The sequence below is a fragment of the Carassius auratus genome, chromosome 25 (assembly GCF_003368295.1).
Source record: "Carassius auratus strain Wakin chromosome 25, ASM336829v1, whole genome shotgun sequence".
Taxonomy (NCBI): domain Eukaryota; kingdom Metazoa; phylum Chordata; class Actinopteri; order Cypriniformes; family Cyprinidae; genus Carassius; species Carassius auratus.
Window position 1 is genome coordinate 16,927,424 of NC_039267.1, and position 11,301 is coordinate 16,938,724.

Here is an 11,301-nt window from a genome sequence, read left to right on the forward strand (position 1 = left end):
GGCTGATGTTATTATGCTGCCTTTTACTGTGCTGGCTGGATATTTAGTGCTGGATTATGCTGACACCTTGTGGTATGGATGCAGACAAAATTAAACCTGTCTCTTATGACGCTATTGTCAGGTTAATTTAAAGGGATAGTTCACCCAAAAATGAAATTCTGTCATTAATTACTCACCCTCATGTAGTTTCAAACCCGTGAGACCTTCGTTCATCTTCAGAACACAAGTTAAGATATTTTAGATGAAATCATTGCATTACATAGACGTGTAATTAAAAGAATGAGTAGTAGTTAATAGTCTCTTACTGACCTGTTTAGACAAGCTCTCCTTAAAACAAACAAAACAAGCCCTTGCAAATTAATAATAATAATTTATTATTATTATTATTCATAGGCCTATTTTACAGACACTTCATTTTAATAGTATTTTATTATTTTGATTGCATTTCATATATTGTACTTTCAAAAAAAATGTTTTATGCACGTTTTGGTCTGAGATTTTGTTGCATTTACACAGTTTTGACCAGCAGGAGTCACCATCGTGTGGTGTTTTCGACACAGTGAATCATTTTGCGAAGCAATTGGTTCAATTGATTCGAAGCATTCGAATCTTGTTTCTCCCAGCACAACATTAGAGAGTACCCAGGGCAGGACAATGTTATGTTTGGGCCTAAACCTACACTAGAAAATGCCCTCAAATAGAAAACCATTATGAAGTAACACAAAATACACAAACATATGTTTTGAGGTTCATAAATAGTATAATTAATATGCAAAACGTCTAGGCTATAGTCAAAGGTTAAAGTGTAAACATTGTTGTTCGGAGATCCAGCGGTTCTGTGAGTGTGAAAGTTGCTCTGTGAGTTGTTGTTTATATTGTACATTTGCGATCATGCAGATATTCGAGAGAGAGAAAAAACAAGACTCTTGTTTGTGTGATAGGCTAAGTCCTATATCGTAGGCATAGCTATGTAAAAAAAAAAAACAGAAACTCATTAAATTTTTTTTTTTTTTTTTTTTTTAATCACTGTGATGGCATTTCTTCCCCGCTTGAAACTCATCATATGATCGGATAATTTAGTGGAACATTAATGACTGTGTATCAGCCCGTGATGTTTATGTATCTTAACACTGACACCATGGATTGTTTTTGCTTGAGTTAACTGCTTATTTAATTTTACTTTATAATAAATTGAAGCTTCTGTAATGTTATTTTAATTTCAGTTACATTACTGACTTTAATTCACCAAAAACAAAAGTTTCTAAATGTCTTTTACAAAAGACCATGACTAGGACTATAATCTAGCATTCATAAAATGAAATCAAGTTTAAGGATGTAATTTTCTACTGTATGCGCAAAATTTAAATGAAAGGAATTGGTATGTTAATTAGACTAACTTGCTAGCTAGTAATTACAAAATGTGGCCTTTATTTTGTTGCCTTTGCTGTCGTCACATGATTGGCAGCAAAAAATAAAACAATAAAAATAAAACATAAAATAAATGAAACACAAACAGATCTCACTTATTACAATTCAGTCTGGCTTTATTTCTTTCATACTAAACTTTATTAACAATTAACTGAGGTTAAGATTATGTTTTAATAAAAATAATAACCTTTGAAGTCACCGTTATGTAGATAAGTGTTTGTATCAGTTGAGCCTTTGATCCTTGATATTCTTTTCTGTTGCAACTCTGTGTTTGTGAGAAAATCTGATCAAAAGGTGCTGGTTATTTATTGATGATGTCTCAGGCTTCAGGCAGTGGTTACATTCACAGATCACATCAGGAAGCTTATCTATAAATACTAGCTGTAATTCTTGCAGCTATCTATGCATTTATCTATAAATACTAGCTGTAAATCTATTATTTGTAGCAGTCTTGTGATGTTATGTGATGTTGTAATTTTTCTCTTTTATTATATAAAAAAGTATTTTCAGCTGTGTCTATTTGATTCATACAAATGTCAAGAAATAATGAATGAAACAATGATGAAAATGCTTTACTGTCAAGTGCTTTTCTATGTGACAAAAATGCATTATCAAGTTTGTTGCTTTTGTTGTGAATTCAGTAATATCTATTTATAGATATTTATAATATTTATCAATTTCTGTCCTGTTTAATTTATACACTTACTCCAATTCCCAATAAGGAATTTGTGGACACGTTAAAATCACAACTTAAATACAAAATTAATAGAGGTTATTAAGATTGCTGCGGTTTGGAATTGGAAAAAAATACGATCAGAATATCAACTTGTTTAATATTATGCACACTCTGTACTCCCTGGGTTTAATGTTTATGTTTTGTTATGTTATGTTTTGTTTTGTGTATTTTGAAGCTTAAACCGCATAAACACATTTCGTTACACTAAATACACAAAATAATTTTCTTTTTACCAGCATCATATGACCCCTTAAAAAACGGAAGAAGGAAAAACTCAGTTTATAAAAATACGTGTACATGTGGACATGGACTTAGAGTTTGTACTTTATTCTCAGCAGATTCTCAGTAGTTAATTCACAGCACATATAGAGACTCTTTTACATACCTACACAATGTGTATTTGATAGGAATAAAACGTAGTCAAATTTTAATGTAAAGGTTTATTATTGACGCTTTCCATAGAAATCGAGCATTTAGCAAACTATAAATTTCCTTTTTTGCTAGTACTTACTTGAAATGTCTATTTAAATGTCTGAAATCTTCAAATAAATTAAATAAAGCGGTTGAAAACATTGAACAGTTTTGATATATGTAAAACACCAAGCTTGTCTTTCTCTGGCTCAGCGCCAGCCAAAGGGGCACGAAGTGTAAAAGGGTTAAAATCTATCGCATTTCGGGGATGGAGGGGGGACATATTCAACCTTGGGTAGGAGGGTCCTGACTGACTAGTTAATTGTAACCTAGATAGGGTATCTTCTTGTTTCAGGAAAGTTCATCCGTAATTAGCCTTGATATCATAATATATTATAATATCCTACTTGGCTAGTTTTCAATTAATATTTTTTTTTCTTCTGTGTAAAAATCACTCTCTGTGTATATACTTTTTTTTACCTGAGCCTACCTTTTGAGTCTTGCTATATTCCAATAGCATTATGCCACAATTAGCTAATTATAGAATAAGAGTTGTTGTTTAAGATGTGTGTTTAATAATTTATGTTGTTAAAATAAAATTCTTTTCCATAAATGCATTGTCAGCTGGTTAATTGTGCTACTTTCGGTACACCACGATAAGTACGCCACTTAGTACTGTAAGACTTTGAATGTTAAATAGCAAATTAACACCTGACCACTTTTGTGGGTTTGCTACTGTTACAGTTAAAAATCGTAGAAGGGTAAAAACATAACAGGCAGACATTGGAATGATGTAAGAAACACAGCTACAACGAATAAAATTGATAATAGGTGTGCGGATAATCAAGCATTGACAATAATCAGTCATATTGGCGACACTGGGGGGCCTCCAGGTAAAATTCAGCTTAGGGCCCCATAAAGGCTTGGGCCGGCCCTGCTTGCAACAACTATGGCATATTTTAATGACAAATGTAGAGAGCACACTATTGTAGCATGAAAGAACATAAATATAATGTGCAAGCGCAAATCTCTCCATTCACACACAGATTTTAATTGCTCTTACACAAAACTGGACATGCTGCTCTCGTCCGGAGAGAGTGCATGCACTTAAAGGAACCGTGTGTAGGATTGTGGCCTAAACTGGTACTGCAGTCACTATAAAAATACTGCAGAGCGGTGTATCCCCTCCCCCTTCCCCCTGACTCGAGGTTGCCAGATAAGCTGCAGGATTCAGCAGAAACGTAGGCTGCTTCATCGAGCTTCCAATGGCAGGTGACGAACAGACGTACACAGTAAGTTTTTCCGTTTTCTGTTAATTATGTTTATGCTTCATGAGAGATATTTTGATAAGTAATTATGTATTTAAAAATTTTACTAATTGTCATTAGTTAAATATAATCGTAAAGATGTATGCTCGTATGTGACAGTATAATCGTAAAGATTTATGCTCGTATGTGACATTATAATCGTAAATATGTATGCTCGTATGTGACAGTATAATCGTAAAGATTTATGCTCGTATGTGACAGTATAATCGTAAACATGTATGCTCGTATGTGACAGACAGAATGGTAACTGTTAGTCTAACTTGTAACGTTATTTATCTGTCATTAATGTAAATACAAGCACAAGCCTGTCACTGTGTAACCAATATCAAAGATACAGTTATTCAATTAGCTGATGATATAAGTGAAAGTGGCCAGCTGTATTTTTTATTTTTATTTTACTTACCCTGCAGCACGTCCATAACGCTAAAATATGTGATGTGAAGGATTACATGACATTCTATTATTTTTGGCTGTAGAACTTGCATGAAAAACAAGTAGGCTACAAAACGTTCCAAATGGCCCAAATTTTTCACATCATAGGCTACACTGTGCTTTTCATTAGTGTTATGGACATTAGAAAAAGTATTTTTTCCTTGGAATTGTACCTACTGTAGTGCTTCCAAACCAATACTAATATAGTACATAGCCTAAAAGGTAGAGAATGTTTATTTTGAGTTAGCACTTGTACTGCTCTCACTTGTTGCAGCCTGATTTAGACCTCAGTTATGAGGTGCCCGCTGTCCTAAGTGAGGCTGATGAGAGCTGGGAAGGCGAGAGGAGGCGCAGACAAAGGAAAAGAAGAGCAAAGGGGAGAGGGACAAGAGTAGAGCGTGCAGGTCTTGGTCCAGGAGACAAAGAGCAGAGAGAAGGAGAGAATTTAGAGGGAGGAGATGGACCAGGTGGAAGAGGCCAGAGAGCTGGAAGAGAGAGTGCAGATGTTTCAGGTGGAAAAGGAGAGAGTGTGGGCCCTGCACCAGGTGACAGAGGCCAGAGAGGTGGAAGAGGCCAGAGGGGTGGAAGAGGCCAGAGAGGTGGAAGAGGTCAGAGAGGTGGAAGAGGAGATAATGCAGGTCCAAGTACTGGAGTTGGCAGCAGAGGAAGGACAGGGAAAGGAGGCAGAGATGCAGAGGAAGAGAACAGAGTTAAGATGATCCAAATTGACCGAAGGGTCCGGACAGAGGTTTGTTTCCAGAATATGCTAGCTACACAATTGATAGATTCTAGTAAAATTATGGCTTGTGATAAGTAGCCACCATTTGAATCAATGTTAGCATCTTTGTTATTTTTAATCAAATGTAAATATCACATTTTCTATTATGGTTTGTTTACTTAGGCACTCATTCAGGGCATGAGTGAAGTGAGGCTACGAGCACTAGCAACCCAGGTCTTCTCCCGGAATCCTGGATTAGTTTTTGATGCACTTCCTCAATTGGACAGCACAACCCCACCTAACGCTGCTCTTCCATGGTGCACCTGTGGGAACTGCAGGGAAATGGCCACAGACGCTGAAAGGAAATGCTGTGGCCAGGGGCCTGACTACTGCATCAGCAAATTGGCACATTTTGATCTGTATTGTCTGGAAGATGGTTATTTGCGTATTCACAGAGATTACAGAAATGATATGTTGGTGGTAGCTGAAGTTATAGAGCCAGGAGATGATAACAGACAATTTAGGTATGCTGCTTATCGTCAATACATCTTTTGGCAGCATGGGTCACTGGGTCTGGGTAACCGTCGTGTTATTCCCAGCTGCTGTATATGGAAAATAAGGGACAAATACCCTGACCCCCAAGGCCAGTACACTGGCTTTGTACCCACCATTTGATACCATTCTAACGTGAACAGTTAAATTCAAGTTATTTATTGTTGTATATATAGTTTTACTAATTGTTTTTTGATTTGTTCAGTTTTTTGGTTTGTTTGTTTGTAAAGAGCCTTCCTCATTTTTTCAATAAAAAAAGTTTATTTATAATAACAATACTATGCTTTTTACAATGTAGAGAAACAGTATATAAAATGGTATAATGATAAATGTTACACAGTATAAATAGAAAACTAGACTCAGCTGTTCTGTACTGTTAAAATTTTTGTCTGAAATTGTTGATAAGCAGCTTGTGACACAAAAGTTTACATGGCCATGAAGATGGTCAGGGTTGTGAGGCTCTGGAAACTGGGCTTCACAGGTCTTTAGTCTGGAATGTTGACACTGAGGAGAGCAAAATACAACCTGAAGTTAGTTTATTTCAAACTTGGAAGTGTTATGCATAACATCTGACTTGGTGTGTGGCATGTAGCCCAAGGTGCAAAATAAATAAATTTGCATTCAACCTACCAAGACCTCTCCTGACTTGGGTGTGCAGGAGTTCCTCAATGGTTGGTGCCGGCACAGGGGGAAGTGGGCCGTACCTTCTGGGGTCATCAGGTCGTAGTGTCCTCCGTCTGGGCATCCCCTTACCAGCTAATCTCTTTTGAAGGATCATAGCTTGCAGTTCTGGGATGTAGCCATACGTCTTGGATGTCTTCCGAGTGTATAGCATATACCTGCGAGCATTCTTCTTGTACAGCCTCCTGTACCTGTATTAAAAGCAAAAAGGGGAGGGAAGAAGACATTTACATTCCAAGGGACATTTTTTGTAGTGTTCTTCTGTAGTGTTAGATGAAAATTCTATCATCACATACTCACTCACCCTCATGGTGTATATGTTGATAGAATTTTCATTTTTCGGTGGAGTATCCCTTACATGGTGTTGTAATCTGGTATAAAACAATAGCATGTAGATGTGAGCAAGTCACTTACTGTTTGCTTCCATCAGATTTACACAACTCTGGGCGGTCCTTGTGGTAATTATAGTCCATCGCTGCAAGGAGCATCCTGGCCTCAAAGACAGGAGGGCTAAATGCTGTGCGCTTGCTAGCGTACATTAAAATATGGTTCTGGAAGGACTCCAGATCAGCAGTGGACCTGTGGGGTGTGTGTGAGAAGAGACATTTAGTGGGATTTTGAAAATATCTTTCTATCTACAGTATGTGTATATACTCAAAATATTACCTAAAATTTAGATATTTGTGGACCTCATTAAGCCACCGCTTGTTTCTAACGATGCTCTTCAGGGCCTCATGTGCCATGGAGCCTCGCTCAAGCCACTGTTGAGTTCCACCAGATTCTAAGTCTGCATGCTGGCAGCTTCCCAGGACCCACCTGTGTTCATTTGTCACATGATGTAGGAGACCAAGCCACAGCTCCTAGAAATAATATAGAAATATAATGTACAGAAAAAAAAGCATGCATATTGTACATAATTCATTTTTAATGATGATTCTGTTTGTAAGTACTATAATCTAAGTGGGTCACATTATTTACCACAATGACATGTCTGGTTAGCTACTAAATCAACAAATATCCAACATCAACGAACCATCCTAACTTATTCTCTTTACCAGCAAGGCATGTCTAATAAGTCTGCATGTTAGTTTTGCATATTATTTTTAGATGACAACTATTTTTCAAACCATATCAACTTACAAGGAACTCTTGGTAAGAATCTGCTGTTTTGCAGCACCACCAAAAGTGGTTGACAATGTCTTTTAGCCAACTGCTCAAACTGGACTGACCCTTGACCTGTGAAGCCTGGGATAGACATAACAGTTATCATGATTACACCGCTCAAATTAGGGTAGATTGCCATGCAGAAAAGGAAGCCATAGTAATGACAGCTGAACTTACAGCATGGATCCTTTTTGCCAAATTCTTGGCCCCATGCCACATATCCAAGCTGTGCTGCAGCCCAAGGTCTTTGTACTTTCCTTTGTCTTATTTGAAAAAATAATATGTATAATTAGTACAGTAATGGTCCCCCCACCCCTCCAAAAAAGTTGTTGTAATTCTACAAGTAACGCAAAATTTCAGTGGCAACTTACTCATTAGTGCGGAGATCTGGACATGGGCATCAGTGCAGACCTCTACTAGTTTCACTTCATTCAAAAGAGTGTCGACTGTCCGCACAAATGCCTCTCTCTCCATGATCACAGAATTTCGCCCAGTCTCCCTTTTGTCCACAGTGATGACAGAGATGATTTCCCTGGATTCGTTCTCCATGGCAGTGTATGTACAGTACTGGGCGCAATGTCCAGGACTGTCCATTCTTCCATCCGCTATTCAATTTGTAAACAAGAATCAATGATTAACACAGAACATAAAATTTACATCTTAACATACTGTAGCATAAATGAATAAAAAATGTACATTACCTACTATTACCACATCTCTGTCTTTTAGCCGATTTATTGCCTCAGCCCTCCTCTCCTCCCAAAACTCCTTCACAGTGTCTACACCGTATGTGTCCTGAATTGTGAAAAATGAACTACGGTCCACCATCCCCAAGTTCATAAACTGGAACAGAAGCGAGACTTTGGCGTAGTTGCTTCCGGAGAGTAGTATGTTGCTTGCCAACATAAAGTCCCCTGCTAGCATCCCGTACCTCAAAGTGGGCTGTGAGCTCCATCTCCATACAGTGTGGCCAACAAGGCAGGTCTGACAATAAATGGGACACAACTTAGGCTATTTAGCATTATCAAATACAAACATAGAATTGCTTCCACTAAGTGGAAACTACAACTCAGGAAGCTTGATTGAGTTTCACAAAACCACTGTCAACGTATTGACATTGCCTCCAACACCGATCTACACTTATTTGCAATGTAGTATGATTACAACACATACCCATTCCATGATGCTTGCAGTACCCCTGCGTGTAATGGAAACTTCAAATGGAGGGCGACACTGACACTCCATTTTACTGACGTCACATGTGTATGGGCACTTTTGGACCGGAAGCACAAGTAATGTTGCAAGCTGCCTCAAACAGTCCTCATAAGTGATGGAGGCCCGTTTCCCGATTAGGTCATCTTCAGTCATGACCTCCAGTGTATCAGGAAAGCCAGGTTGTTGAAGTGTAGGTAAGGTGACTGATGGAGGCTCTACATCCGGGATGTCATGTACTGTCTCACTGGCATCTATCACAGGCAGATTATCAATGCATGGTGGTGCCTGCAATGCTCCACCCAACCTAAAGACATGAAAGATATATACTGTATATATCATTTACAGATAGATATCCAATCAGATGAATAAAATAAAAATGGCATATACAAAGACGGGGTTATCTTTGAGATAATACAGGGACCAGAAAATATAAAAAAATCTTACATCTTTTATTTTTATATTTACATATTTAATTGAATCAATGTTCGATAATGTATTGTGCATAATCTTAGAGGATCCAATGTTAACATACCGAATACAAATACGAGGGACATAGTCCTCATCTTCACTGTCATCTGCTTCAATCTCCTCATTACTAACACCTTCACTGTCCCCCCAATCAATTCTGGCAAATGTGATAGAAAATTATATTTGTTAATACAAAGCAGAACATCTTGTTACTCAATGTTCAGTAAAACCCAGTGGAACTTACACACTGTTCATTAGATCATTTATCTCCTGCTCATTCATGACCTGGGTTTCAGCATCCTGGATGCTCATGTTCTGTAGACTAAGAACAAAAACAATACAGAGGTCACAAAGATTTTTTTTTTTTAAGTACATTTTTACTTACAAAACATTTCTTATCATTTGGCATATTAGGAAGCCTGAGAGGCTTTATCTACCTTTCCTCCAGAACCTCAGAGGCATCCATGGTGCGCTCATCATCTTCCAGTCTTTCCTCAATAGGCGACAGGTCCTCTCTGTAAATGGTGTAGCTGTTTAAGACCCAAATTGTTTCAAAATATGCAATGAAAATAAAAAAAAGAAATAAAAGTGGTACTGACTACTGACCGATTTGAAAGTGTTTCAGATGATGCACATACGATACTGGAAAGTGATGGTGCAGTCAGGTGGTGTTTCTTCAAGTTTCTCTTACTGGGTGTTGAGGTGCTGGGGCCATAATAGCTGAAGAGATAAGCGTTTTTGATTTGATTTCTTTTTTTAACATATAAATACAATTACAATAAAAAAAATTTGAGAAAAAAAAGATAATAGTAAAACAAAACAAAAAACATATAAACAACAAAATAAAAATTCCTTTTTTTTCAATAACAAAAAAAAAATCGATTTACAAGTACTAAAGTTTTTGTAATAAGTACGCTAACAAATAACCAAAACATTTTCCACAGCAATTGTAATGCGGGCCAAATTCAATATCACCAATGGCTATCACAGGGTTGTTTTCAGTTCCATCAGAAAATATTGTTATAGTAACTAAATTACATTAGCAATGGTCATAAAGGTCAACTTTCAGCATGTGTAACTTGGTCCATGATATACGTGAAGAAGAAATGACGAATCATTTTTACTGAGGTAACATTAGGCTACTGTCTCAATTATGTTTCAAATTGCCATAATGGGCGTGCTAATGTTGTTTTCCTCAGCTTCTCAGCATAATGACAGAAAAACGGGCTACTGTAATGCATTGCTTAGCATACGTCCATGTGAGCTAACGTTATTTTACTTTGCACAAACATGCCTAACTTTGTTCGACTGTCATTAATATATCAAATGTCCATCGACATCAAGTACAAGCTAGCCAAGCATAGATGAATCTTACCTGTCCAGGAGAAAATTAGCAACGTTGGCGTCTGTGTTCAAATTCTTCTCCGTTTTCAGCCGTCTCCATCGTTCAAAAGCATCTCCAATACAAATTCTGGTTTTATTTCGGACTTTGTCACGACGAATTTCAGAATTATAACGAGGTCTTTTTGATTTAGTAACAGACATTTTTATCCGACTGGAGTTAGAGTAAGTTACAGCAAAGCTGGCAACACGGATCCCGAAACACTACTGACTTCGTGATTGGTAGATAGGAGGAGGGAGGCGCGTCAGGCCAAAACACAAAATGACAACAACAACATCAGTTGAGGGCTGCAAGTCCACTTTTTAAATGACAATATCCTGGCCGGACTACTGTTGTCAGTGATATACGTATATGAAATGAACATGTTTTCTTAATGTCTAGTGACACATCAGGGCCATTTTATGATTAATTAAAATAGATTTCTTACATACAGCTCCTTTAATTAGAGTATGCTTACAAGATTTGCTACCACAATAAATGCAAAATAAATAAATAAAAAAGCATCCAGTAAAGTATATGCTTAAAACTATTGTCTGCATTTAAAATAAATATTACATACTTTATATCAAAATAATATTTCGAACAAATACAACATTCAAGGACTTCGAGTTTACGGGTCTTAAACAACAGAATCCCAAATGAAAAACAACAACAACAAAAACAAGCTCTCTGTACGGTAAATAATGCAGTGTAATTTATGAAAAATAAATGAAGATGTAAAAATGATGTTGTACGTCTGTATTCCCTTAAGATTGATACCACAGTC

The 11,301-nt window shown here is 37.1% G+C and overlaps 2 protein-coding genes across 3 annotated transcripts; one reads left to right on the forward strand and one right to left on the reverse strand.

Annotated features, from left to right (window-relative positions):
• Positions 1-3,840: 3,840 nt before the first annotated feature.
• LOC113042859 (P2X purinoceptor 7-like) lies at positions 3,841-5,880 on the forward strand. Its single transcript, XM_026201846.1, has 3 exons — positions 3,841-3,867; positions 4,583-5,083; positions 5,237-5,880. Exons 1-3 carry the CDS (start codon positions 3,841-3,843, stop codon positions 5,726-5,728), a joined length of 1,020 nt encoding a protein of 339 aa, XP_026057631.1. The 3' UTR covers positions 5,729-5,880.
• A 59-nt stretch (positions 5,881-5,939) lies between these two features.
• LOC113043551 (uncharacterized) lies at positions 5,940-10,972 on the reverse strand. Of its 2 annotated transcripts, none has more exons than XM_026203003.1 (14): positions 10,509-10,972; positions 9,740-9,853; positions 9,571-9,648; positions 9,378-9,455; positions 9,198-9,290; positions 8,624-8,969; positions 8,152-8,434; positions 7,822-8,055; positions 7,628-7,713; positions 7,427-7,531; positions 6,953-7,146; positions 6,701-6,865; positions 6,236-6,477; positions 5,940-6,109 (listed from the first exon to the last, which is right to left on the reverse strand). In XM_026203003.1, exons 1-14 carry the CDS (start codon positions 10,676-10,678, stop codon positions 6,081-6,083), a joined length of 2,217 nt encoding a protein of 738 aa, XP_026058788.1. In that variant the 5' UTR covers positions 10,679-10,972; the 3' UTR covers positions 5,940-6,080. The 2 variants fall into 2 exon arrangements, with proteins under 2 accessions (XP_026058788.1, XP_026058787.1); XM_026203002.1 differs by having other exon boundaries at positions 9,571-9,663.
• Between the last annotated feature and the right edge of the window lie 329 nt (positions 10,973-11,301).

What these genes read in the sequence shown, in the direction of transcription:
- LOC113043551 (XM_026203002.1), bottom strand. Translation starts at nt 10,678, where the DNA reads ATGTCTGTTACTAAATCAAAAAGACCTCGTTATAATTCTGAAATTCGT. An exon ending in CCAGATCTCCGCACTAATGA is followed by an intron (nt 7,714 to 7,821) that starts GTAAGTTGCCAC and finishes TTTTCAAATAAG; the next exon opens with ACAAAGGAAAGTACAAAGAC. An exon ending in ATTCTTACCAAGAGTTCCTT is followed by an intron (nt 7,147 to 7,426) that starts GTAAGTTGATAT and finishes TATTATTTCTAG; the next exon opens with GAGCTGTGGCTTGGTCTCCT.
- LOC113042859 (XM_026201846.1), top strand. Translation starts at nt 3,841, where the DNA reads ATGGCAGGTGACGAACAGACGTACACA. An exon ending in GTGACGAACAGACGTACACA is followed by an intron (nt 3,868 to 4,582) that starts GTAAGTTTTTCC and finishes ATTTTGAGTTAG; the next exon opens with CACTTGTACTGCTCTCACTT. An exon ending in ACCGAAGGGTCCGGACAGAG is followed by an intron (nt 5,084 to 5,236) that starts GTTTGTTTCCAG and finishes TTGTTTACTTAG; the next exon opens with GCACTCATTCAGGGCATGAG.